The following is a 26179-nucleotide window of genomic DNA, read 5'->3' as shown; positions in this document are numbered from 1 at the left end:
TTTAATTAAGAAACATATTTATAATGAAGATAATAACAGTACATGCATTATCCGGATAAACAGATAATTAAAATAATTTATAGCTAAATTATTTTGCAATAAATGAATAAAAGAACCATTAAATGTAAGTGCAAAGTGACCATCAACGCTTAGTTACAAATAAAATCAGTCCTACACCTTTTAAGGATTCCCAATCATTTTCCCTTTGTTTCTGGTTGGCCATACATCTCAAGCATCAAACACAGCCAAAAAGAATCTAAAAATATGACAACTTCCTCTTTCTTCACTTCATAAATTCTATCTTTTTATTGCTCTCTTTATTTATTTATAAATTTGTTTTGGGGATTTTCAGTTTCTTTATCTAAATTTAATTGTTCCTTTTTTAAACTTCTTGTATTAGAAATTAATACAATTTGATAATATATATATACACATAAGAAAAAGAAAAAGGAAAAGGAAAAGATAAGGAGGCAAACATGATGAATGGAAAGGCCTCTGTCTCCAAAGAGCTCAATGCCAAGCACATTAAGGTCTGTTGCAGTCTAACCCTCTTTCATATGCTTATTGCAATTTCTAATTTCTTCCCTTCTTGTTTCACATATATTCATATTATTATTGTTATTACTTGTGAACTCTGCATTGCTTTGATTTCCTTTTGTTGATTCTGCTTTCTTTTTTGACATAATTTACATGCATCTCTTGACATTATATTATATATTTTTTAGCTCAGTTTTTATTTTTCACTGCCTAGTTGTTGGTTTAAGGTCGAAATTGGATTAATGGAAAATTGGAAAAAAAAAAAAACTTATGATATACTATATCACAAGATAATTATATTTACCTCTTAATATTTATTTTATTATGTACTTTTGTTCTTCCGTTTTTCAAAATATACACTTTCATCTTTTTATTTTATGCTTTGTTCACCATTACTTTGTTAAAGTTTTTGGTTAAAATATTGAATTTATGAAATTTGTTCTCTTACAAAAAAGTTAAGCCTAGATTTATTTTATGAACAAATTTTCAGAAATAAAATTAATGTGTATAATTGAAGTTAAATTTTCAAGGTTCTCCATTCACAAGCCAACTTTTTGTTAATTACTTATATTGACTAGCTCTATTATATTTAGGGGAAGAAATCAAATGTTTTGAAATCGTTACATAATATTTGTTCCAATTTATTCCAATTCCAACCTGTTACCGGGAATATCAAATAATTCCTTTAAGATAATTTTTAATGCTATATTTAGTTGAAATCTATTAAAAAATTTATTTCTTTAAGAAAAAAATAAAAATAAAAATAATAAATTTGAAAGAGATATTTTGATGTTATAAAATGTATTGATAAACTACTATGAAGTTTATTTGGAAATTCTATCTACTCTGTTATTCACAAAAGCTTGATTATGTAAAATTCTGAAAGTTAACTTTCATTTTATCCAAAACACATAAACTTTAAATTTTAAATAAATTTTATAAATTTTATAAATATTAGCCAAAGACAATATAAAAAAATAAAATTTTATCATAATTTATAAAACTAAAATATTTTGAGACAAAATTTTATGAATGTCAGAAAAGATTCACTAAAGACGTTTATGGAAAATGTTTTAGTTTTAAAAGTGAATATTAAAATTCAAACCTCGCCAAATAAAAATAAAACACTATAAAAAAGATAACAGGTACCTTTAAAGACATTTTACGGTGCATAGCTATTTATTAATCTTTAGGGGCGCCCATAATTTTAGCTTTTGCAAGAAATTTCATTGCCACAGTGGAAGTACAAGCCTCTGACACTTTTGAGATTATTTTACCAGAAATGTTATCTTTTAAGGAAAGGTTTTGTTCTGTTACAAAATAAATCTTCCCAAATCCCCCAAAAAGGCTTCCAAAGCAGCAAATTTCAGATACAGCTCATGAGCACCGACTAGCACACCAAATTCAAGTGTCTTATAAATTAATTTTGTACCAATTTAATATTTAATAAAAAATTAAAATTTACTTATAATTGCATTTGGTTCCTTAATTACACGAAGATATAGTTAATTCTATAAAAATAAAAATAAAAATTTAATTTAATAAAATCGAAATAAATAATAGTCAACATATTAAAAAGATAAATACATAAAAATATCGTGTGATTTTATAATTTGAAAATTTTTAATATGTGATTTTATAATTTGAAAATTTTTAATATGTGATTTTTGATCACACGAGTTGTCTCGATTTGTAAGGATCCAGTTATCTTTATACTGACTAGCCATCATTATCAATGTTATTTGTGTGTGGTTACATGAGTTTATCAATGTTATTTGTGTGTGGTTACATGAGTTTGAAGCTTAACAACTCTTAATTTTATTTGACTACTAAATTACAATTTAAAAAGTAATTGATTCGATAATATTAATTTAAGGATTAAATTATAATGTTTTAAGTTATTAAGATCTAAATTTTTATTATCAAACACGAGAAATATAATAATGATGGCTGATTAGAGTGAAAATGTCTAAATTCTTACCGATTGAAACTTTTTAACGGTGAGATATTTTTTATCATAATTTATAATTAAATATTTTTTTATTTGAAAAGAAAACTATACTTACCAATATGATGCTTTTATGTAATTATTTGGACATTAAATCAAACTCCACAAAATAGATGAAGGCAATAAATAATTCCTTACTTTTACATCTCACGAGAAAATGACAAAAGGAAAAGACACTAATACCATAAATGAAGAAAAGAAAAAAAGGGAAAACACTAATCCATCTATTTGTGCTGTGGGTCTTCATTCTTGATTTCAAGAAAGAGCTTCACAAAAATTATACGTTATTTTTATTTTTTCTTTCTTATAAATTGATATTTTTTGTTATGTTTGCATGTAGATTCTGGAGGGTCTTCTAAGGCTACCAGATAACAGAGAATGTGCTGATTGTCAGAGCAAGTACTGTTCATAATCATTTTTTTTAAATATTAATTATCAAAATTTTTTTATAGTTTTTTATAGTTTTATTTCCATTATCCGCCGTTGGAAAATAACCTATAACTTCTTATGGAATTTTGAAAAATTACTTTATAATCTATTTGTTTTTGTAAATTTTTTTATTAAATATAGGTACATAAATACTAATAATGCAACCAAAGACTGATAAAGAAATAATATATTACTATATACTACAAGAAATTTAGTAATAATATTTAAAAAGAAAGTAGGAGATTAAGTAGTATAATATAATAAAACTTTAAAACAAAAATAGTAGTGGTTTTTTTTTCTATTTTGATAAAATTAATTGAAGGGTATTTTTATTCTTTTTTTCTTCTTTCAACTTAAATAAAAATAAATAAACAGAATTAATATATTATTATTATCCACAAGAAAAAAATTAGTATAATATTTAAAAATGAAGTTTTGATCCGTATGGAAAATTTTATTCTATGAAAATTGTGGTTGCAAATCGAGCAATTTATAATTTATTTTTTTATTAACCGGTTCTGATTTGAATTTAAATTCATAAAATCGATTTCAATACCGAAATTGAGTATTTCAAATTATTATTATACTCATCAACAAAATATTAATGTCAAATTTACCTTTCTGTTTTTGTTAGGGCACCGCGATGGGCAAGCGTTAACCTTGGAATATTTATATGCATGCAATGCTCAGGAATTCATAGGAGTCTTGGGGTGCATATTTCACAGGTTTAATATTCTGTATTTCTTTCTCCCCCTCTACATATTAAAGAATAATTTCATTTAAAATCTTAAGAAATTGCTAAACAAGATTTCAGTCAAGGAGCAATTAATATTACCTTTGTGCTAATTATCATTTTTCAATTTTATTTTTTGTGCTTTGATAAACTTGTTTATCACATTACTCTTGCTTTCCAGATGGATAACTAAAAAGTATTATGAGTGGGATATTACAATAATAATTCACTAATCCATATATGAGTGGAATGTAATTTTATTGAGAGATGTCATCATTGCTAATTGCCCATTATTGATTTTATAATTGAGTAAATTTCTTTTTATCTAAATTAGTTTCTCACGGTAGATAAATAGATTTGATGTGTCAAATTTAGTATTCGCAAGTGGACAAATACTAAAAATTAATTATCAAAAAACTATAAGGCTACTTATTATAAAAACTAATTATCAATATAAAATAATAAAAATAAATTTAATATTCTAAAAAAATATTTTAAGAATAACAAAGATAATTAAATAATTAAATAAACTAGTAAAGTAAATATATAAATAAGATTATTTTGATAAACTAAATAATAAAAATGATATCTAGTCTAGCCAATTATTTAGTACTATTTTTTTTTAATACTAAATACAGATCTAATAAATGAAATGGTGATTGTCATATTCTTTTCTTTAATCACTCAAGCTAATGATGTAGAGTGTTTGGTTCAGAAGTTTGATGCAGCTCATAGCTGTTTTTCACTAAACAACTATATTAAAGCGTTTTGTAAAATTTAGAAAACAGCAGTTGATAACTGATTTGATTTTATTTATTTATTTGGACATTATTATATTTATTAATACTTATTAATAATAATTTACTATAAGTTGATCTCATATAATTATATTTTTCTATTTTATAATAAATAATTATTATTTTGAACATTATTTTTAATAGTTAAATAATTATAATATTATAATATTTATAATTATGGTATTTAAAATTATAAATTTTTATTTCTACAATTTAAATTTAAGTCTTTGCTCTTAAAATATTTTTTTATTTTTTAATAATAAATACAATTGAACTAAAAAATTAACTATAATATTTGTAATTATTATAAATTATTTTTATTACTTTGTATCATCGAATATAATATAATAAGATAAAATATATTTAACGATAAATTATATCCTCAATGGTCATTTAACATATTAACAACAACCATTAATAAAATTTTAGCAAACGATTTAATTTATCAACCATCACCACCAGTACCAAATCTTGATCATAGAACCAAACAGTAACTAAAGTTCCTTATATCAACATAGATTGAAGCAAATATAGTATCTCTAATACATTCAATATAAATACTTTCATAACAATTATTATTACTGAATTAATATGATGATTAAACAATATAAATAAAACTAATAAAGATATACTGATAAAGAAATCATTCACTAAATATAAAAATAATAAAATTCATACAAAGTAATAAGGCTAAACTAAATACTAAAGAAAATTAGCCTAACATATTTAATACTATAGTTATAATGATTAAATAGTTAAATATAAAAGTAAAAGTGAAAATAAAGCTCACTCTATATTCAAAATATCTTCAAGGTAGGAAGATGACACTTCTTAAAACTTTGGTGATCTTAAAAGAATAATAAAAACATAAAATTAAATGTTTATAATGAAGAAATGTAGAGAAAATTATAGAGATAAGAATGATGGAAATATATTAAATAGTAAGTAGTGTATCTGATATCCAATAATCATCTAAATCTGTATAGATTCCTCTTGCAAAGTTTTTCTTTTAGCATAAAACTTGTAAGAGTTATTCTTATCACAACTCTTAATTATTCTACTTGAATATTTAATTAATAATAATCTATAAATATAAAAACACTAATTTGTCCCCTTTAGGCTATATAATTTTCAGCTAGACTGTCTACACGTTTTAATTTTGAGCCTTGACAATAACACATTCCATTAGGTTCATTTGTAGGTATTTTTTTCTATATTTTTTGGCTAATATTATTTGAAATTATACAATTAGCTTAAGTGGGATAAAAAATTCATATATATATATATATATATATATATATTTACCTATAAAAATATATGACAATAGATGAGTCAGAATTTTTTTTTGAAATACTTAATTATTTAACATGAATATAAATTACTTCACTGTAGATTTAGAGTATCTATATGGACATATTCCTAGATCAGGTAAACAGTTTGTGTTTATTTTAGCGTTAGATTTGTTATTGCTGAGTTTGGTATTACCAGATTCATAATCATATTGTGCATATTTTAATGTAACCTGAAATAATTTTTCCTGCATTCAGGTACGTTCCACTACATTAGATACTTGGTTACCTGAGCAGGTTGCTTTTATGCAATGTAAGAATATATTTTACTCTTTGTATCAAGCCAATGTGAATAATATAAGGAAAAGTATAAAAAAAGATGTGCATGTGTTTTGCCTGATTTTTAGTCTTCTGTATGCATTCTTTTTTATATAAATTAGTATATGTAATTTAACTGTTAGTAAATTAAATATATTAATTGTTTATTCATGTTTTGTATAATTTTTATTATTATTTTAATTATAAAATTAAATTAATAAATATAATTTAATAAAAATTTTAATTTTTAATATTAATTTATAATATTTTAAAAATTATACGAAACTGATTATTTTAAATATTTTTTAACTTTTAAAATTTTAAAATTTTATTAATACAATAATATAAAAATTATTTTAAAAATATTTATTAATTATTATACAAATTAATACTATCAATATAATTTATATTACTAACTTTTAGAATTAAAATTTATTTTATACTTAAAAATTGATTTATTATTGGATGTAATATCAAAGATATAATTTAAAATTTTATCTCTAAAATTGTAATTATTATCTAATTAAAAAATTATTAATTAATATATATTAAAATATAATTAATATATGATTTCTTAAGATAAAATTAATATTATTATCTGATTACTAAATTATAATATTAAAATATTATTTTTAATTAAAATTAGAATCAATATTTAATTAAAAATATAATTTATTAGTTGATAAAAAATATATAAAATAACATATAAATCTAAATTTTATATATTAAAAATAAATATCAAAACAAAAATTTTATATATTAAAAATAAATACACATATTAAAAAATAAATAAAATATCAGAAACTAATATATAAATTATTATAACACCTAAACGATTTATTTATTTTTAATTATTGATATAGCACACCTTTTTTTTTTTTTTTTGCCATGCAGAAAAGCAGTCCATCAGCAAACTAACAGTGTTATTATAATATACTCAATTTACTAACCACACACATCAATTTATCGAATTATACATATTTAGTGCTACATATGTTCTTTCTCTATTGGGTTAAGTTTGATTATAAACGTTGCTCACTAACGAAATATCATGTTTGATTATTAGATTCCTAATTAGTTTATTTGGTGGACAGCTATGGGTAATGAGAGGTCCAATAAGTATTGGGAAGCAGAATTGCCACAGAATTTTGATAGAAGTGGAATTGAGGCATTCGTCCGTGCCAAGTAAAACACAATTACTTTAGCTTATTATATATTCTCATTTGAAAAAAAAAAGCACATTTATACATCTAAATATAAATGTTAGTTATTTAATTATTTTAAACTTTAATTTTTAATTTAATCTAATAAATATTTAAAGTTTGTTTTATAATTTCTTAAATATATATATGTATGTATATATAATATAAATATAATTTATATATATAACATCTAAATATAAACACATCTACAAAAAATATATATATAAAATAGACTAAGTTTTTCATAATACTCCACTTGGCAGTATTTTATAAAGCTACATTATGTATAATTTCAATAAAAAATATATGTGGCTTTAATATAATTATATAATACTACTCAAATAAAATAATAATATTAAATGCATTCTAATATTAAATATTAATAAAATAAAATAGTATAATAAGTGCTTATTAAAATAAAATGATAGTTAAATATAATAAAAAGGTTAGTAATTATATAGTGCCACTAATTTCTATATATTTATTTATTATTATTATTAAATTTTAAAATTATTAAAATAAAATTATAATATTAAATACTTATTAAAATAAAATAATAGTTAAATATAATTATTTTCTTATAATATAATATATTTATAATTAAAATAAGATATTTTAAACTAAAAATTTAAATTATAAGATTATCAATAATTGTATATTAATCAAGTAAATAAAATGATATCATTAAATACTTATTAAAATAAAATGGTAACTAAATATAATAATAAAATTAGTGATTATATAATGACACTAATTTATTATATATCTATTATAAATTTTCTAATTATTTTTTATAACTGTTAAATTTTAAAGTTATATAAGTAAAATGATAATATTTAAGTAGTATTAAATAAAATAATAATTAAATAAAATTACTTTTTTATAATTACTAGTTTTTATTAAAATAAGATATTTCAAACATACCATAAAGTTATTAATGATTATACATCAACACACAAACATATTGCTAGGTATATATATAGCCAAGTTGAATAGTATTTTATATTAAAAATATTTAAATATTATATAACAAAGTTAAGAAGTGTATTAAGTTATATTAAAAAGTTAAAATTCTTAAAATAACCAAATAGCTAAAGTTGATATATCCAAATGTGCATTTATTTAAAAAAATATTTACGTGTTCTTTATCTTTTAATTAAAGTTAAAATACCGTGGACCATGTAGTTTAATAAAATACAGGAGTCAGCTTTTTAGATTGAATAATATATTATGAACCCTTCATATTTGATTCTACTATCAATTCAACACCTCCTTAAAGATTTAGCGCATAATCTGATAGTTAATAACATTATTAAAAGTTAATGTTTTTTTTAATAAATTCCTAAATTAGCCTCCGAAGGACTCAAATTGAGAAAAGTAAAATTTAAGATAATCTTTTCTTCTTTCTCTATAACAAGCTTCTTCTTCTTCTTTGATATTGTATTGCTTTCTTGCTCTTGATAATAATGTTCTTGTCTTCCTAATCAAATCCTTTTGTTCCTTCTCTATTCCCTTCAATTTATTACTTAATAATAAACTTTATTGAGGTTATAACAAATGTTAATATTAGAGTATAGCAGTTATTAGTTACTAACGATAATTTCTTGTAGTAAGGATAAAATTATGTATTATAAAAACATAATGGCTATCATAATATATTATTCAATTTAAGAAGGTTGAGTCGTATATTTTAATGAATCTTAAAGGTTATAGTATTTTATCCTTTAATTAATTACTTAATAATTTTTTTTTTTAATCTATAGATACGAAGAGAAAAGATGGGCTTCAAGAGGAGAAACACAACCTTACAAGGTTGGTGAAGTTAGATGCAAGAAGGGAAACTTGACAACCAAGAGTGAAATTCCACAGCATATACGAAGTCATTCTCTTGATGAAGGCAGTTTTGCTAAGTTCATGGCACAATCTGCTCCTCTAACTACAAGACCTCGTGGGGTAAATTAGTGTTAGTTGTTTATTCTATAAATTAATTGCTTTTTGATTGTGCTTACATACTATGCCGGGTATGTCTTGGGCGAAGCCAAAATCTAAAATTAAGGCATTAAAATAATATTAATATATTTGCACCAATTTATTAATTTAATATTTTAATTATTGATTTAATTTAATAAGTATCTAAATTTTATTTTATTTTAATATTTAAATATTAATAGTTTTTAATTTAATCTAACACATATAAATTTTATTTTTTTAATAAATATTTAAATAAATTCGTGCAATACATGTGGACGTCTGGAATGAAAACATATACTAAAATGTATAAAAATATTACATAAAAATAAATGCAAACATCCGTTAGGCTACATAAAAAAACTAGAATGATAGCCAAAATTCAAACACAGAAATATGCATTTTGCTTAACATTAGTTTAACTGAAGAGAGTTGGGCAAGGCCGTCAATTTGATTTTCATAAATAAGGGAATAAGACATAATGGAGTCAATACAAAATATTTTAGGATAATTGCAAATTTGATATGTTAACTTTTTAAATTTTTATATTTTAGTCTTTAGAACTTTTTTTGTTTCAATCAAGTGTCTAAATTTGATAAAAGAATATATCAAAGAAAGGCTTTTGAAAATAAATTTAATATATTACTAAAAAACTGAAGATTTATATATATTGTAAAAATATATTAATTTAATGAAATAGTATAATAATATTGGAAATTAATATTTCTAAAAAGAGTAATATAATAGGACTCTCTCTATTTGAATTTTTCTTTCATCAAACTTTTCTTTTATTAAAGGTCTAATCTAGAACTAATGTACATTAAATTTTACTTATCACTTTTTCTTTCAATCTTTTATCTTCTCTAGTTTTGATTTTTTTCTTATTTAATATATATATTTTTCATAAAATTAGTTATCACTATTGTTATAAAATTAGTATTTTGTCGACCACATAACTAAATAAAACTGAAGTTTAATTATAAAATATGTCTCAATATAACTAGAGCTTAATTATATTCTAATAACTATAGTCAAAATAGAACAGTATATCCTTAACTAATGTCATAGCCAGTACATTGCAAAAACTTATCTAGTCGTTGCCATAATATATTATTCGATGATAACAATAATAAACTGTATGCAAAATTTATTTAGTATCTGCCAAAGTTGATACTAATTATATCAAATATAAGTCATATGCATACTGGACCCAATAAGCCAACATATTAACAAAATAAATCTAAATTGTAATGATTTTTCGTTTTGTTTTCTACAAAATCTTTTATAATTTATTTTTATTGACAATCTTTTAATATTCTATCTTTGCTACCATATATTAATTATTCAATACCATGATAATATATGCTGCCAAGTAATTTATTGACCACATATATGGAAAATATGGCATATGCATTAGTGAGAAAGTCCATTCCAGAAATGTTAATTGCAGGAAAGTGGTACTAAATGTATTTAAAAAAATTTCTACTCTTTCAAATTGTTTTTTAAATAAAATTTTCTTTATTTTTCAATTTATAATCTTTTTATTATCCTAGTTGTATATAAATTTTATCCCTATATTACTACCATATATTACCTTTTTTATTGATTATAAAAAAAAGTAAAAAACTAATTCAATTAATCTTAACAATACTAATTATAAGACCCTTTCAATAATTTTATTTATTTCCCTCTTCACACTTTTGTATATGTTATAATATTGAAAATCAAGCTTATTAATTTTAAATTATATTTGTTCATAGAAATGTAAGTTTAGTTCTTTTAAAATTCTCATTAGGTCTACTTAATATTAAACTTCTAATAAAGGCTAAAAGTGTCATTTGTCTCATAAACTTGGAGTCAATAAGCGATTATTTTATATTTTAATTTTTAGGCCAATTTGCCGAGTAACTTGATGAAATTAGCCAATTCAGTCCAATCAAAGTATTTAATTTATAAAAAAATTCAATTTGATCCTTAAGCTTCATACTAAATGTCAAGTTGTATAAAAGTAGTTTTTTATTGAATTAGAGTAAAGTTATTTAATTTCAATGTAAGTTAATCCTAATATTAATGAATATAATTACATAATATTACCCCTCCTAATAAAAATTAATGAATATAAATTGCTAAATTTATAAATATAAAATTGCATTTGTTCATGTGATAAATTTTATTGCTATAAACTAAATAACTAATTAAAGTTATTGAATATTTCAGCAATTTTCTTCTTGAAAGAAAAAAACTTCACATAGAGTATACATGTGGAGATTTTGAGCATTATTTTCTCTTTTGAATTGAATCACTACTCTAGTAATCTCTAGGCTTCATTTTTCAGTATTCTCATGGATTAATTAATTAATTATCATTAGTTATTATACAATTTTCCTTTTCTTTTTCAATAATAAAAAATAGTCATAATTTATTTAAAAAGAATTTTGATTTCACTAAATGCTCTATGTTTTTTCTTCTTTTTTAATACTTTAATAGTTTAAAATTTTTACATTATAACCAATTATGAAAATATTAATAGAATTAGATGTCTAAAATTAGACATGTATTGTATTGTCTAATTTCTTAATATCATAGTTGTATACAAATTTTATCCCTATATTACTATTATATATTATCTTTTCATTAATTATAATAGATTAGTTAAAGACTAAATTAATTAATTTTAACAATATTAATTAATAATGTCTTTTTAAATAATTTTGCATGTCCTCCTCTTTGCACAATAAACACCTTATTTGACGTGTCATAAGAGCTCTCAAAAAATTAAAATATCTATTGTTAGCACTTTTATTGTGGGTGTATTTTTAGTATTTGACAGCTATTAGGATGTGACCATTCACTTAAGTAAATGTGGATCTTATTTTTCTCTAGTTTGAATGAGTTCAGGTAAATTGTTGTGTTGGTATCAAACTTTTAATTATTTTTTTTTGGTATTAATATTTTCTTTTAACAAATATCAATATTTTTATTATTGTTTAATTTAGAGTACTTATTATTTTTTCAGCTAAATTTTTTTATTGATATAGCCGTTGAAAATGAATTTTTTTTACTAATTTACTATTTTAACAATGATAACTCACTAATAACTTATTCTATTAAGTATAAGGAATCGACTTTTAATTTTTTATTTTTTTTAAATTACACATATTTGAAAGTAGACCAAATGTGTTTAGTAAGAAAAGTTATTAGTAAATTGACATTATTAATGTAGTGAATTAATATTATATTTTTTATGAACATGTTAGTAAAAATTAGTCTAAAAAATTATGAACCCTCTATATTGAAACAGAAATAGAAATATTGTAAAAGAGAAAAAAGAAAACTAAAGCTTTAGTACTATTTTAGATATCATGTTCACAGGTTTAGTACCAACAAAGTAATTTACCCTTTGATTTCTTAACCTCAAAAACCTTTTTACTTTAACGTAAAAAAATAAGAAAAATTCTAGACACTAAAATAGGAAGAATTAAAAAAAGACAAGTCATCAACTTTATAATTAATTCTATTAATTTTTTAAAAGGTAATCATAATCTTTCCAATTAGATATATTAATGGAAATTTGACAAAGGAAGCAAATGCCCTCTTCTTATTTATTACATGGCTTAGTCGTTGGGTTTAATTCATATATAATATTTTATACCTGTGACATCCTTAAATTTATTAGGCTTTTGTTTTCAAATTGTTATATTTTTCTTCCTACAGCTCTCTTTAGACCTGAAGAATCATGGAAGTGGTTTAATTCCTCCAAAAGGGCAATTGGAGGAGTCAATAAAGAACAAAAATGGTACTACACAACTTTTCAGCCTGTGCATCCAAGAACCAAAACAAGAAAAGCCTAGTCAACTTCCGGCTCGTTGGGCAACTTTTGACTGTAAGTATGTTATAATTAAATCTATATAGTACGCTATACTTGGAATCTTTTGAAAAAAATTCATTTCAGGATTCAAATAATGAGTAACATCTTTAAAAATCCATTCCATACTAAAAAGAATTGTAGGTTCAAGAATTTAAATAAATTATTATAATATAGAGATTGACTTTTTAGATTATGTCCAACCTCACCTCTAATTATTGGATTAGCAAGTCATGTAAGCTCGGGATTTAAAAGTAGTACTAGAGCAACTTCTCAACTCTAGTACAGAACTAAGTGTTATAAGAAGGCAAGTGCTACACTATGAAAAATTGGTTTGAGCCATCTATAGAATTCTTACAAGCCACCCCTAGAATTTATGACTTACTTGGTGGATTACGATTCTATGTTATTGGCCTGTGGATTGACTATGACTAGGACGTCAGAACTTTACATGAAGGAGTTTGTAATATCTCATTCTACATTAGAAAATGATTGTGGATTTTATGTGGTTATAAGAGTTTAAATGAGATACTACTGATACATAAGAGTTACTTTTGGGCAGGTAGACCTCAACTTCGCTTGTAATTATTACATTAGTAATTCATTTAATCTTGCGCTTTATAAATAGTATCAGTGCAACCTACTAGCTCGAATATAGAACTAAGTATTATAAAGAGCTAAGTGCTACGTGGTAAAAATCAATGAGAGCCACTTCTCGAATCAATATTGTGCTATCGCTAGAATCTACGACTCACTTGGTAGGTTATGATTCTGGGCTATTAGGCTATAGTCTCACTTTGATGAGGATATCAAAACTTTGAGTGGGTAAGTTTATAACACCCCATCTAACATTGGAAAGTGATTGCATATTTAATGTACTTATAAGATCTTCAATAACTAATTACTAAAATCTAGAGGTCTACTTTTGGATTATATGGACAGATCCAACCCCGACTCTAGTGGTGGAGTTCAGTAATATATGTAGGCTTAGATTTTATAAATGGTGTCAAAGCAACCTGCCAGTTTGAGTATGATAAAATCCATAACTCGCATGGTGGTGGCTACAATTCTAAGAATATTGTATGCATCTGACCATGACACATACTTTGAGTGGAGAAATTGGTAACAACCCATCACCAAGCTGAAAAGTGATGGTAGATTTGGCATACTTATAAGAACTTAAATAAGGTACTACTAGCACTTAAGAGTTGACTTTTGGACAGTATGAATAAGGCCCAACCCACCTCTATTTGTTGAATTAATAATTCATATAGGCTCAAAACTTAAAAATGGTATGAGAAGAGTAATCTGCCATTCCACATATAGAACTAAGTGGTTGCCAAGAAACTAAGTGCTATATTATAGGAAGCCGGTAGGAGCCACTTCTAAAATCTTTTTACATCATCGTTAAAATCTGTAATCCGCCTAACGGGATATGATTTTGAAATATCGAACTATGGTTTGACTCTTATAAGGACATCAAAACTTTGAGTGGGACAGTTTGTAACACTAACATTCCATGTCTGAAAGTGATTGCGAATTTGATATGCTTATAAAAGCCTAACAACTTGTTTGGTTTATGGATTCATAATCTTTAGGATCAGTCTTAATCCTAGACTTAGTTAAACCATAGAATTGCTCATATTAAACCTTGACTGGTACAAACATCTTAATCCATAGGTATAATTAATTCTGTTTGGCTGAATTATCTAAAAATTTCCTAAGGTTACACGTTTTAATAATTTTAACTAATTTTTACAGTTTTTTCACAAAAAGCACTAAATTTCTAATTTTTTTAAAATACAATTTGGCCATCAGATAAAAGAGTCTTGTGATGGTTTTTGCTGACTAAATAGTTACTTTTATTTTTTTCAAAAAAAGATTGCTCAGTCATCTAATAAGTAAAAACTCTCACACCATCCCCCCTCTCTATCCGCATGCGCGTAATAGCTGTCCCACTTCTATCCTGCACTCCCTAATTCTCAACAACCTCTACAAACAACATGTTACCTCAGTCGTCGCCGCAGTTCAACAAGATACAACTCTCTGGTCCCATGCTTTACTCTCCTTAATCGAACGCAGAATCTCTCTTCCACATAACAATTGACGGTACCTCCTTACTAAACTCATCCTTTAATCCCATCGTCTCCTACTGCAATCTCCTTTCTCCTCTTTCTGCCTTGCCCCTTTCCCTTCCCACCAAACTCGACGAACTTTGAACCTTACTGCTCAATTGAGTAACCCAACTCATGCAGTTCCACCAATTTCGAGTTTGAACCATCAATGTCGACACTTCCTCATCCTCTTGAACCAACAATTACCTAACCCGAAATGCATTTTTTACTTGTTTATTGGTCTTTTCCTTTTTATTTTTTACTTTTTATGAAATTGAGTGAGTGGTTTTGATTTTACCATGTTGGTAAGGAAGACATCTTAGCTGTTTTTTCTATGGATTGTTCTTGTTCTTGTTCTTGACTAGGAGACCTAGGTACAATTCTCTCACTCCTCCATTCCAAGCTGTTATTGCCATATTTTTCAGTACTTATACCTATAGAAAAATTTCCGAAAGCTCCAGCAACGACCACATTGATAGTGGTGTTGCTTTCTGTGGAGGTGTCGCTGCTGATGCCAGCACAATCAAACATTACATACGTCACGATTTGTTTGCAGAGATAAGGAGTTGTATTATAAGAGAACCGATTGTGCTGTAGGAAAGGAGAACCATGACAATATACGGTACGGAGATACAAAATTTTCTAAAAAATTAAAAAATAAAATATTAAAAAAACGTTATATATATATATATATATATATATATATATATCAAATACTTAAAAGCCATACTAATATTTTTAATAAAATTTAAATAAATAAAATTTATTTATAAAATATTAAAATAATAGTAAATAATTATTCTAGATATTTTACTGTCTTATTGTTTTTATCATCGTAAAAGATATAAATTAGATATAATTCATACAATTAATATAATGGGTCATATTAGTATTTAATAAATATTATATAGCGTGATTTGTCTATTACTAACTGGTAGTTAATATGTTTTAAAAGAATAGTTACTTTCTATTGACCAAGAGAAAATAATGTATAAAAAAATATATGTATATATAAAGACTTTTAAATGTAAAATAATTAAGAATTAAAAAGACTAATATAAATAAATTTATTAATAGGAAAAAGTTAAAAATCATCTATAAATAGAAAGTAAAATAAATAAAAAAATTAAGTCTTTCTTAAAGTAAGAAACTCTAATTAAATAGATAAATTTTTTTAAAATTTTTTTTAGAATTTTAAAAAATAAATAAAAAATATAAAAAATAATGGAAAATAATTTTTTAAATTTCTAAAATATTTTCAAAAAGTTTCGGTGTTCAAAACATATGCTGTGACGCATAAACATAATCAACTTTAAAGTTTCCATGCAACTTAGAGTGGTGGTGGTGGTACAATCAGTGCTTAAGATTGTAGATTGAGAAAAATAGGTGGTGGTGGTGTAGTTTCATTTGACGACACATTTTCTCTTTATATTACATAGTGTTTCTTAGATTTAATGAGCCAATTTGTTGTAGATGATTGGATTGGATTTTATGGTGGGATTGGATTTTATAAACAAAATTAAAAATTTAAGTCTTTTTATAAAAAATCTAGAAAATGAGTTAAAATTATTAAATATGTAAAGTTAATGAATTTTTAGATATAGTCCTATATTTAGTATGATATTTTAACCAATAACATAAATTATTCAAATAATATTTTTACCTAAATACCAGCCCCATATATAAAATTATGTCTCCCTAGTTTCTTCATTTTATTTTTGTCAAAAAGTCCTTAAATCTTTTCATCCAGTCTGCATGGACTTTTGACTTGAAGCACCATTTATAATTTTAGGTATTAATCAGTTTCTGTAACATTATCTTTTTGCTAATTTATTATCGCATGATTTATTAGGGGAACTTTAGTGATTAATTTCAAAATTATACCATCATGGCCACATTAACAGTGGAAGACTTCCTCTAAATTTTGGTAAAGCAATCTAATTTAAGCTTTTTCATTTAAAACAAAAAAGAAAAATGGATTGTATTAGGCTATTTTGAAAATAAAGTAAAGGAATAAGTAAAAAAAAAGTATTTTTTAATTTCATAACTTGATAATCTTCATGTGATTGTTTTTAGAAAAAAAAGATATGTAGTTAAAAATTATAAAAAAAAGAAGTATTTTGCCGATCAACTATCATTATCATATTACTCATGTTTGATAATATATATTTAGAGCTTAACAACTAAAATATGTTATTGTTTGACCATCAATCAATCTGATTAGATTAGTAATTTCTTAAACGGCGATTTAATGGTCAAACAAAGAAATTATGAGTGCTTAAGCTCTAAGCTCACTTTATCAAATACAGACAATATAATTATGATTGGCTAATCAAAGTAAAAATTGTTGAATCCTTATGAAACATTAATGGTGAAATACCTTTTCTATATCATGATTTGTTACTCTTTATAAAAAAAAAAAAAAATACATACTAAAAATGATAACACAGTAAAATCATAGGATATTTTTGTATTTATCCCTAAAATAAAAGATCAAGGTTGTTTTAAGGATTAAAGTTTCATTAATTATTGGATTAGTAATCTCACTGGAGATGCTTACTAAAGACATGGAGGGGCTTGATTTTAGATAAGAGTAATCTAATCAGTTAACTAAATCTTTGAGATTATTAAGCTATTTCTTTATCATATGTATTAAATACAGTGTTATTTATTAATTCTATGGTTTAGTTAAGCAATTCCATGAACTAAACAGGCTGTAAATGAGTTATTATTAACACCTAAGAGTTGATTTTAGGCCACATGGATACAATCCAAGCTCACTCTAGTTATTGGATTAATAATTTATGCAAGCTAGGGCTTTATGAATAGCATTAGAGCTACCTGCTAGCTTGTATATGGTACTAAATGTTGTCAGAACTAAGTGGTACACTATGAGAAATTAGTGGTAGCCACCTTTAGAATTCGTATGAGCCCCCACTAGAAATCATGACTCGTCTGGTGGGCTAAGATTTTAGGTTACTGAGTTATGGTCAAAAGAGGATGAGAATGCTAGAGATTTGAACGGGGAAATTTGTAAAATTCCACCCTATACGGAAAAGTGATTATAAATTTAATGTGCTGATAAAAGTCTAAATGAGTTATTACTGACATCTAGAGATTGAATTTTTGGCTATATGGATAGTTCCAACCTCGTCTCTAATTATTAAGTTAGTAAGCATGCAGGCTCATGCTTTACACTATCATCATTAGTGACCTAAATTTTGATTTATAGCTTATGTGTATGTTGAGATGGAAATTTAAACTTTCTTTGGGAGGTTAATATGATAAAAAGAGAACAAGAAAATTGAAATGAAAGAAAGTATTTTTACTTAGGGATAAGTATAAAGAAATACCTTATAGTTTCACCATTTGACAACTTTCAGTATGTGGTTTTCTTCAAACAAAAAGAGACATAAGAAGTATCTCATTGTTAAAAAGTATCGATTGGCAAGGATTTAACCATCTTTACTCTAATCAGTCATTATTATCATATTTTTTGTGTTTGCTAATATTATTTTAGAGCTTAATAGCTCAAGATGTTAATGTTTGACTGTTAAATCGATTTTATCGGATCATTGACTTCTTAAATCGCGATTAAAGTTCAAACAATAAAATTAGGAGTTGTTAAGCGCCAAACTTTTATTATCAAATACGGACAACATGATAATAATGACTGATCAGAGTGAAGGTAGTTAAATCCTTATAAATCGAGATATTTTATAATAAAATATCTTTATTTGTCACGATTTGTAACCACATACCTCTCTTTGCTTGAAAAATCACATACTAAAAATTATAAAACAGTAAAATACCACATGTTATTTGTTTCTCCTTATATCGAGAGAAATGAAAGACATTAGGATAATGTAATTCTTTAATTTCAGGTATATTGCTCTTAAAAAGAATTTATAAACTATTGAGTAATGTCTATAACTTTTTCTATAAAGTTATTGTGGTAGGGATAAGAAAAGACATAATATTTCTTGATAGGAACCCATTATTAAGTATTTTGATTTTATTTATTTTTGAAATACTAATTAATAATATATAAAAACTTTAAAAAATATCTAATAGCTTTTCAAGATATATAAATTACGAATTTTAAGATTAAAAAAGGTTTTCACCTTCACCCTCACTCTCACCCTGCCTTTCACCTTTAACCTCCCTTTCACCCTGTCCTTCATCTTTAACCTCCCTTTCACCCTCACCCTCACCCGGCCCTTCATCTTTAACCTCCTTTTCACCCTCACTCTACTCTCTTGTAATGGCTGCTTCAAACCTAAGATTTTTATCAAATATGCTACTAGATGCCCTAGCATTTGTATTTATTGTATCTTTCTGATTTTTAATAGAAACCCTAGCACAATTCCTAATGATATTACTAAAGACACTCAAAGCTACTACTGGATTATCATCTACATCATCAACATCAATGACTTCTTCTGCCTGATCTACCACATGAGTAACATACAAGTCCACAGTCTCATCATTCACCAACCTTTGTATAAATTTCAAAATAACTTGATCATTATTTAAAGATAAGGACTTATTACTACATTATACTTTATAAAACACTCCACCTATTGTCATGTATCCAAAATCACGTGTATACCCTAATAACTCGAATAAAGACAATTTCTCAGTATCAACATTATGTATATATTCAACATGGGTCTCACCAACATACTGTGCTGGTGGTCCTTAAAGAATATGCCTACTAAAGTGCCACTTTAGGTTGATAGCAACATCAATTTTCTATAACAAATATAAAAAAGTGTAACTGTCATTAACTTATATTAAAATTAAGCTAACTTTTATTTTTTTCTTCCAAAATACAGAACCCTAATCTTTTAACACACACACACACATTAGTAAGCCTTAACATTTTTACAAAATAACAATAATTCCATTTTAACATATACAAAAGTAACAAAAATAAACATAGTTTCCAACTCAGAAAAAGCTTACATTTTTTCGGCTCCAATTCTAAAAGCTTTCTTTGAAATAACTTTTGTAAACTGCACAATGAGCAACTCAATGGGTTTCTTTCTTTGAAAAAAAGCTTTTGTAACTTCTCCTCTAATCAGTGGCTTTTTCCACTACTTAGTCGAAATGCAGTCCCTTCAGTGGCTTCTTTCTTCAGATTTCAGTTTCTTTTTAAACTATCACAATGCAGCAAAATCATGTTCTATTTAGTTTGTTCATTAGGGACTTCAAGTTGAAAAATGAAATTAGGGATTACAAAATCGATTTAGGGAAATAGCTTAAGGAGAGAGGAATAACCTGACCATTTGATATTAATGAGCTGAGAGAAGTTGTGCAATAGCACTTTATAACGTGTCTGTCATATCACTATAAAATGCCCACGTGTCCGTCTAACTATGAGTCAGCGCACGTATATATTACACCATTATCTAAAACCCTGCAGGTGTTTATGCATGAGCAATTAGTTAAGTAGAGGTGTCTAATAAGTCAATTTGAAGTTTAGGGTGCTATCTGACTATTTTGGACAAATATAAGGGCTAAGGATGTATTAGGCCATTAAAAAAAGTATCAAAATAATATAAGCGGCGATCCATATTTCCGCTCTAAATATTATCTATTCTTCACCACTCTGCTCGATCTGCCTCGATCTATTTCTGTGGTAGGGATAAGAATTTCAATATTTGCGCCGTCCCACCCTATTGCTATTCTTATATCATGATATAGAGACAATAGGAATGGGAAATAAAATTCATCTCCACTTTTTATCTTCTTTCTTATAATTTAATTTCTTTCCACAATAATGAAACAAACAAAGAATTAGTAGCCACTTAGATAAAATATTCCCATCCTTGTTAAAAGTTGTCAAAATTGGTTGGATTAATTAACATTGTGTTAGGTTGTTATAGATAAAATTATAGTTCTAACTCTTAGTCTTACCTTGAAGACACCTAATAACACATAAACATAGTGCACTAACTTAGAGCAACTTAGAAAAGCTTACTTTTCAAACTCTTACAATAAATATGTTATTGCAGGAAAGATGTGCATCAAGATTATGAAAATCATTTTTCAGGTTTGCTCTAGAGGTAAATGAGATTACAAACTTGTACACTTAATTGTGGATAATAATCTTTAGAAAAGTGTTGCAGGTTTTACTTCTTTTTGTAGGTATATGATGTCATTTCTTAAATCTATAAAAATAATAACAATTCAAATAATTCTTGATATTTTTTTATACATGTATAAAAAAATCTAATGTCAAGAAATTACAGAAGAACAAGATAATTGACAATATTTTTTGAGTTGTAAGATATAGATAAAGTATCTACTCAATGTTGTTTTGTATTTTTCTTTTATATCTTACTCTACCTATGATAATATATTGAAATAATGAATGGTTCACGAATTGCAACCAACATCCAAATATTAATTACTAATATTTAAATGAAATCATTTTTTTATCTTTATTTATTTATTTTATTAAATTCAAAAAGAATACTTTCAAACTATATAATACTTTTAAAATCTCCCTAATTCCATTCAAGTGCAAACTATGTATAAATGGTTTTATAACTATGGCTATTGTATCCATTTGGTACCTCAATTCATTAATCATGAAAAATGGTATCTCAACTAACCAACAATCAATCCAGTTATACTTTCTAGTTATTATATAATGATGTGGCAACTAGGTTCTTTCACTAACTACTATATCACCTCTTATTTGGACATAACTAATTCTAGTTAGATGTTGAACATTCTCTTTGCTCCTCTACGTTGAACTCATACCTTACAACTATATTTGGAGGATTAGGATTTTAAGCTTACTACTATTAATTATATACAGATTAATAGTGACATGGAAGCTAGAAAAAGAAATGGTTGTCATATCAACACAAAATGGTCGTGAAGTAGAATGGTACTTTAGCCCGATTCATTAATGGTGACTTAGAATAAATTTTTTATGATTATTGAGTTGAGATACCAAATGGATATAAATGATATAGTTGTAGTACCATTTACTTCTACTACCTGCAAACTATTTAAGATAAGATATGTACATTTTTTTCATATTTCTTTTTCTGCATAAAAACAACCATTGTCATTGTAAGCAACATAAAGAAAAATATGTCAATAATTCAAAAATAATTTCAAAAAATTCTATTTGCCAAGTAACTCTTCAATATGGTTAATTGGGTAAAGAAGGTGCAAAAATCAATACAAGGGAACCTTTTATACCTCGAATACTAAAAATTAAGGCTTGTATTGTCTACTGAAAGTGAAGTTGAGATGTATCATCCAAGGTGATACCTAAACCCCATTATCCAATCTCCTCTATTTTATAAAAGCCTTTATTTATAAAGGGAATTTCGCATGCGTTTTGATTCTTATTCAATAGAATCTGCAAACATACTAATTATTCATATCTAGTAGAAAATTTTTAAATAATATTTTGCATTCTATAGTACACTTTTTATAAAGCTTCGTAATTTTTATCATTCAAGATTATGTTGAATATACTTTGCAAATCATACCGAGTTCTTGAACCTATTTTCTTAAACGAGATTAATTTTTTTATTCAAATTATAAATAATAGAGTTATATGGGTAAAATACATAAATGATATCATAACTATGTCTAATGTATACATTTGGTATTGCAACTCATAAATCAAATTAGTAGTATCCCTCCTCTTCATTAATGAATCAGGCAACAGTATCTACATACTTTCCAGCTATTTTGTATAATTTCTAATTGTTTTGTGCTGATGTGACAACCAAATCTCTCACTAGATAATATGTCATATTGTCTAATATATCAATTTAGCATGTTAGACTATGATAAATTGATACACTAGGTAAGGCGATACGCTATCTGGTGAGAAATTTGGCTGCCATGTCAGCACAGAACAATAAAAAACCATTGTCTAATTCATTAATGGGGAGAAAATGCACTATTGCTTTTAATTTATGAGTTATTGTACCAAATGGATATATGGGACATAATTGTGATACCATTTGTGCATTTTACCCAGAGATATAACACAAGATTTTCTTATATTTGTAAAGTAAAGATGGTCTTTCAAATTCACATTCACACATTATACACCAATGGTTCTAGCTAAGTTTTCCAGGATATAGTCTCTTCCATATAAAACTAAGCTTTATACAAAATATAATTGAAATATAAAAGTAGAAAGCGTGGTTCTCACAAGTACCTTTTCTTATCAATAATGAGATATCATTAAGTGAGAGGATTACAATCCAATAGAAGCAACTGAGAAAGTTCAGTGGGAGGACTGAATAACTAGCCTAGATTATAAAGAACATAAGAATTCTTAATAACCCAATCAACAATGTGGACATTCCTCTTATCCCAAATCATCTTGTTCCATTTCAAGTAGCTTGCACATCTGATTGTGCTCGTAAGGGCATTTGCTTTTGCAATAAGAGCTGTGTTACAGAAAAAGTTATATACATCAACAAAACTGAGCTTTCCTTCATTATTCTACAAACCATTAGTGATTATGCAATCTCAGTTGAGTGATTGTATGAGGCATTTTTTTATGAATCTATGTTGAGGAGTCGACTAACCTATTACTACTGAATGGGAACTGCCTACACGAAACTTGTATGAGAACAAGATCGAGGTGCTAGAGATAGACTTTCAGATATCTGATTAGCTATGAAGAATGATAAAAAATAATATGAAGAGAGGAATATGAGATTGTATTAACTTCTATATTACATGCCTTGGTACAGGTCTGTATATATATAGAAAACAAGAACTAGAAATAGAAACAAATAATCACTAAATCAATCACCTAAAATCAGCCCCTCTAATTGTGGGTCAAGAATATAAACAAATGACTAAAATCTTGAAGTAGATTATTGACTAATATAATCTAACATCCCCCCTTAAACTCAAGGTGGCAAAGAATTTAGTAAATTGAGTTTGCAAGATAAGTCATGAAAACGACCAGGTGGATGAGCTTTAGTAAATATGTCAGCTGTCTGATCAATAGAAGACACATGAGAGAGTTGAAGAGTGCCATTGATGAGATGATGCCGGATGAAGTGACAATCAATCTCAATATGTTTGGTGCGCTTATGGAAAACGTCATTACGAGCAATTTGTATGGCACTGTGATTGTCACAGTAAATATTTATGGCATTAGATTGTGAAACTCCCATGTCCTGTAACAACCATCACAACCAACAAACCTCGGAAGTTGTGTCAGCAAGGGCCCTATATTCCGCCTCCGTACTCGAGCGGGAAACTACTGTTTGCTTTTTACTCTGCCAAGAGATGAGAGAATCTCTCAAAAAAAAAACAGTAGCCAGACGTAGATCTTCTATCAGTAGGATCACCTGCCCAATCAGCATTTGAGAATGCATGCAATATGAGTGAGGATTGTGAAGAATAGTGAAGGCCATGAAACAAAGTACCCTTGATACAACGAAGAATTCGAAGAACTGCACTGAAATGAGAACTGCGAGGGGCAGCCATGAACTGGCTAACCATGTGAACTGCATGAGCTATGTCTGGACGAGTGGCGGTGAAATAAATAAGGCTTCCAATCAATTGCCTGTAAAGAGTAGGATCATCCAAAAGTGTGCCATCTATCGGTAAAAGCTTGACATTAGCTTCAAGGGGAGTATTGCAAGTCTTATTATCTGTCAGGTTGGCACGAGTTAAGAGATCAGTTGCATATTTTGCCTGAGACAAGGAATAGCCTGAGCTATGAGATGAAACTTCAATCCCAAGAAAATAACTTAAACGACCAAGATCTTTCATCTCAAACTGCTTGTTGAGAAATTGTTTCAACTCTGTAATTCCCTGCAAATCATCTCCTGTAACAATCATGTCATCCACATATAACAGTAAAAGGGTGTATCCCTTATCCGTTTTGCGAAGACACAAAGCGTTATCATACGAACTAGAAGTAAATCCAAATTTGTGAATTGTGGAGTTGAATTTGGAAAACCATGCACGAGGAGCCTGTTTAAGACCATATAAGGCTTTATGAAGATAACAAACTTTACTAGTTGGATGATCATAACCTGGCGAGGGTTTCATGTAGACTTCTTCGGAGAGATCCCCATTAAGGAAAGCATTTTTAACATCCATTTGGAACAATGGCTATTTTTGTACAACAGCTATAGCAATAAGGCTTCGAACAGAAGTAAGACGAGCTACAGGTGCAAAGGTTCCTTCATAGTCAATACCATATTCTTGAGTAAAGCCCTTGGCCACCAAACGAGCTTTATACCGTTCTATTGATCCATCAGCATGAGTTTTGATCTTAAAACCCATTTGCATGCCACGACAGCTTTATTAACCGGAAGATCCACCAAATCCCAAGTTTATATCTTTGTTAAAGCCTGCAATTCTTCTTTCATAGCTTGCTGCCAAAGAGGATTAGTACTAGCTTCCTTATAAGAGGAAGGTTCATGTAAAGTAGCAATTGTAGAATAACAATGATAATCACAGAGATAAGATGATGGTTGGCGTACTCTAGGAGGAAGATCATTTGAATAAGTTTCTAATAATGTAGAATCCTCAGACGTGTTAGATCCTGCAGGATAGGCAATAGGTTGGTCATCTATTTGTCCTACAATAACAATATTAGGAGAAAGAGGAGAATCCTCATTTTCATTATGGACAGTTTGTATTTCAAGAAATAAGTCAGCGGAAGGATCACAGAAGTAAGGTGGACTATTTGTAGACGTTTGAAACTCAGAGACTGTAGAAAATATTTTATGTTCCCAAAAAGTAACATGTCATAAAATACGCAGACGTTTAGAGATAGGGTCCCAACATCTATAACCTTTATGTTCGATTCCATAACCCAAAAAGCAACATAGACGCGCATGAGGTTCTAATTTTGTGCGTTCATGTGGCTGTAAGAAAACAAAGCAAGCACATCCAAA

The 26179-nt window shown here is 26.4% G+C and overlaps 1 protein-coding gene and 1 pseudogene across 1 annotated transcript; one reads left to right on the top strand and one right to left on the bottom strand.

The window, feature by feature from the left end:
- The first annotated feature begins 353 nt into the window (after positions 1-353).
- Positions 354-21590, top strand: LOC107261982 (probable ADP-ribosylation factor GTPase-activating protein AGD15). Its single transcript, XM_048370672.1, has 8 exons — positions 354-530; positions 2886-2944; positions 3609-3699; positions 6052-6106; positions 7206-7296; positions 9077-9266; positions 12996-13164; positions 21281-21590. Coding segments are annotated over exons 1-8 (711 nt in total). The 5' UTR covers positions 354-476; the 3' UTR covers positions 21283-21590.
- A 2579-nt stretch (positions 21591-24169) lies between these two features.
- Positions 24170-25376, bottom strand: LOC107261981 (annotated as a pseudogene).
- Between the last annotated feature and the right edge of the window lie 803 nt (positions 25377-26179).

The sequence above is a fragment of the Ricinus communis genome, chromosome 2 (genome assembly GCF_019578655.1).
Source record: "Ricinus communis isolate WT05 ecotype wild-type chromosome 2, ASM1957865v1, whole genome shotgun sequence".
NCBI classification, from domain to species: domain Eukaryota; kingdom Viridiplantae; phylum Streptophyta; class Magnoliopsida; order Malpighiales; family Euphorbiaceae; genus Ricinus; species Ricinus communis.
This window is presented reverse-complemented; position numbering and strand designations above follow the sequence as displayed.

Bases quoted from the DNA above. Each gene is read 5' to 3' on its own strand.
- LOC107261982 (XM_048370672.1), top strand. From the start codon at position 477: ATGATGAATGGAAAGGCCTCTGTCTCCAAAGAGCTCAATGCCAAGCAC. The intron at 2,945-3,608 runs GTACTGTTCATA...TGTTTTTGTTAG, and splicing joins TGTGCTGATTGTCAGAGCAA to GGCACCGCGATGGGCAAGCG. The intron at 3,700-6,051 runs GTTTAATATTCT...TCCTGCATTCAG, and splicing joins TTGGGGTGCATATTTCACAG to GTACGTTCCACTACATTAGA.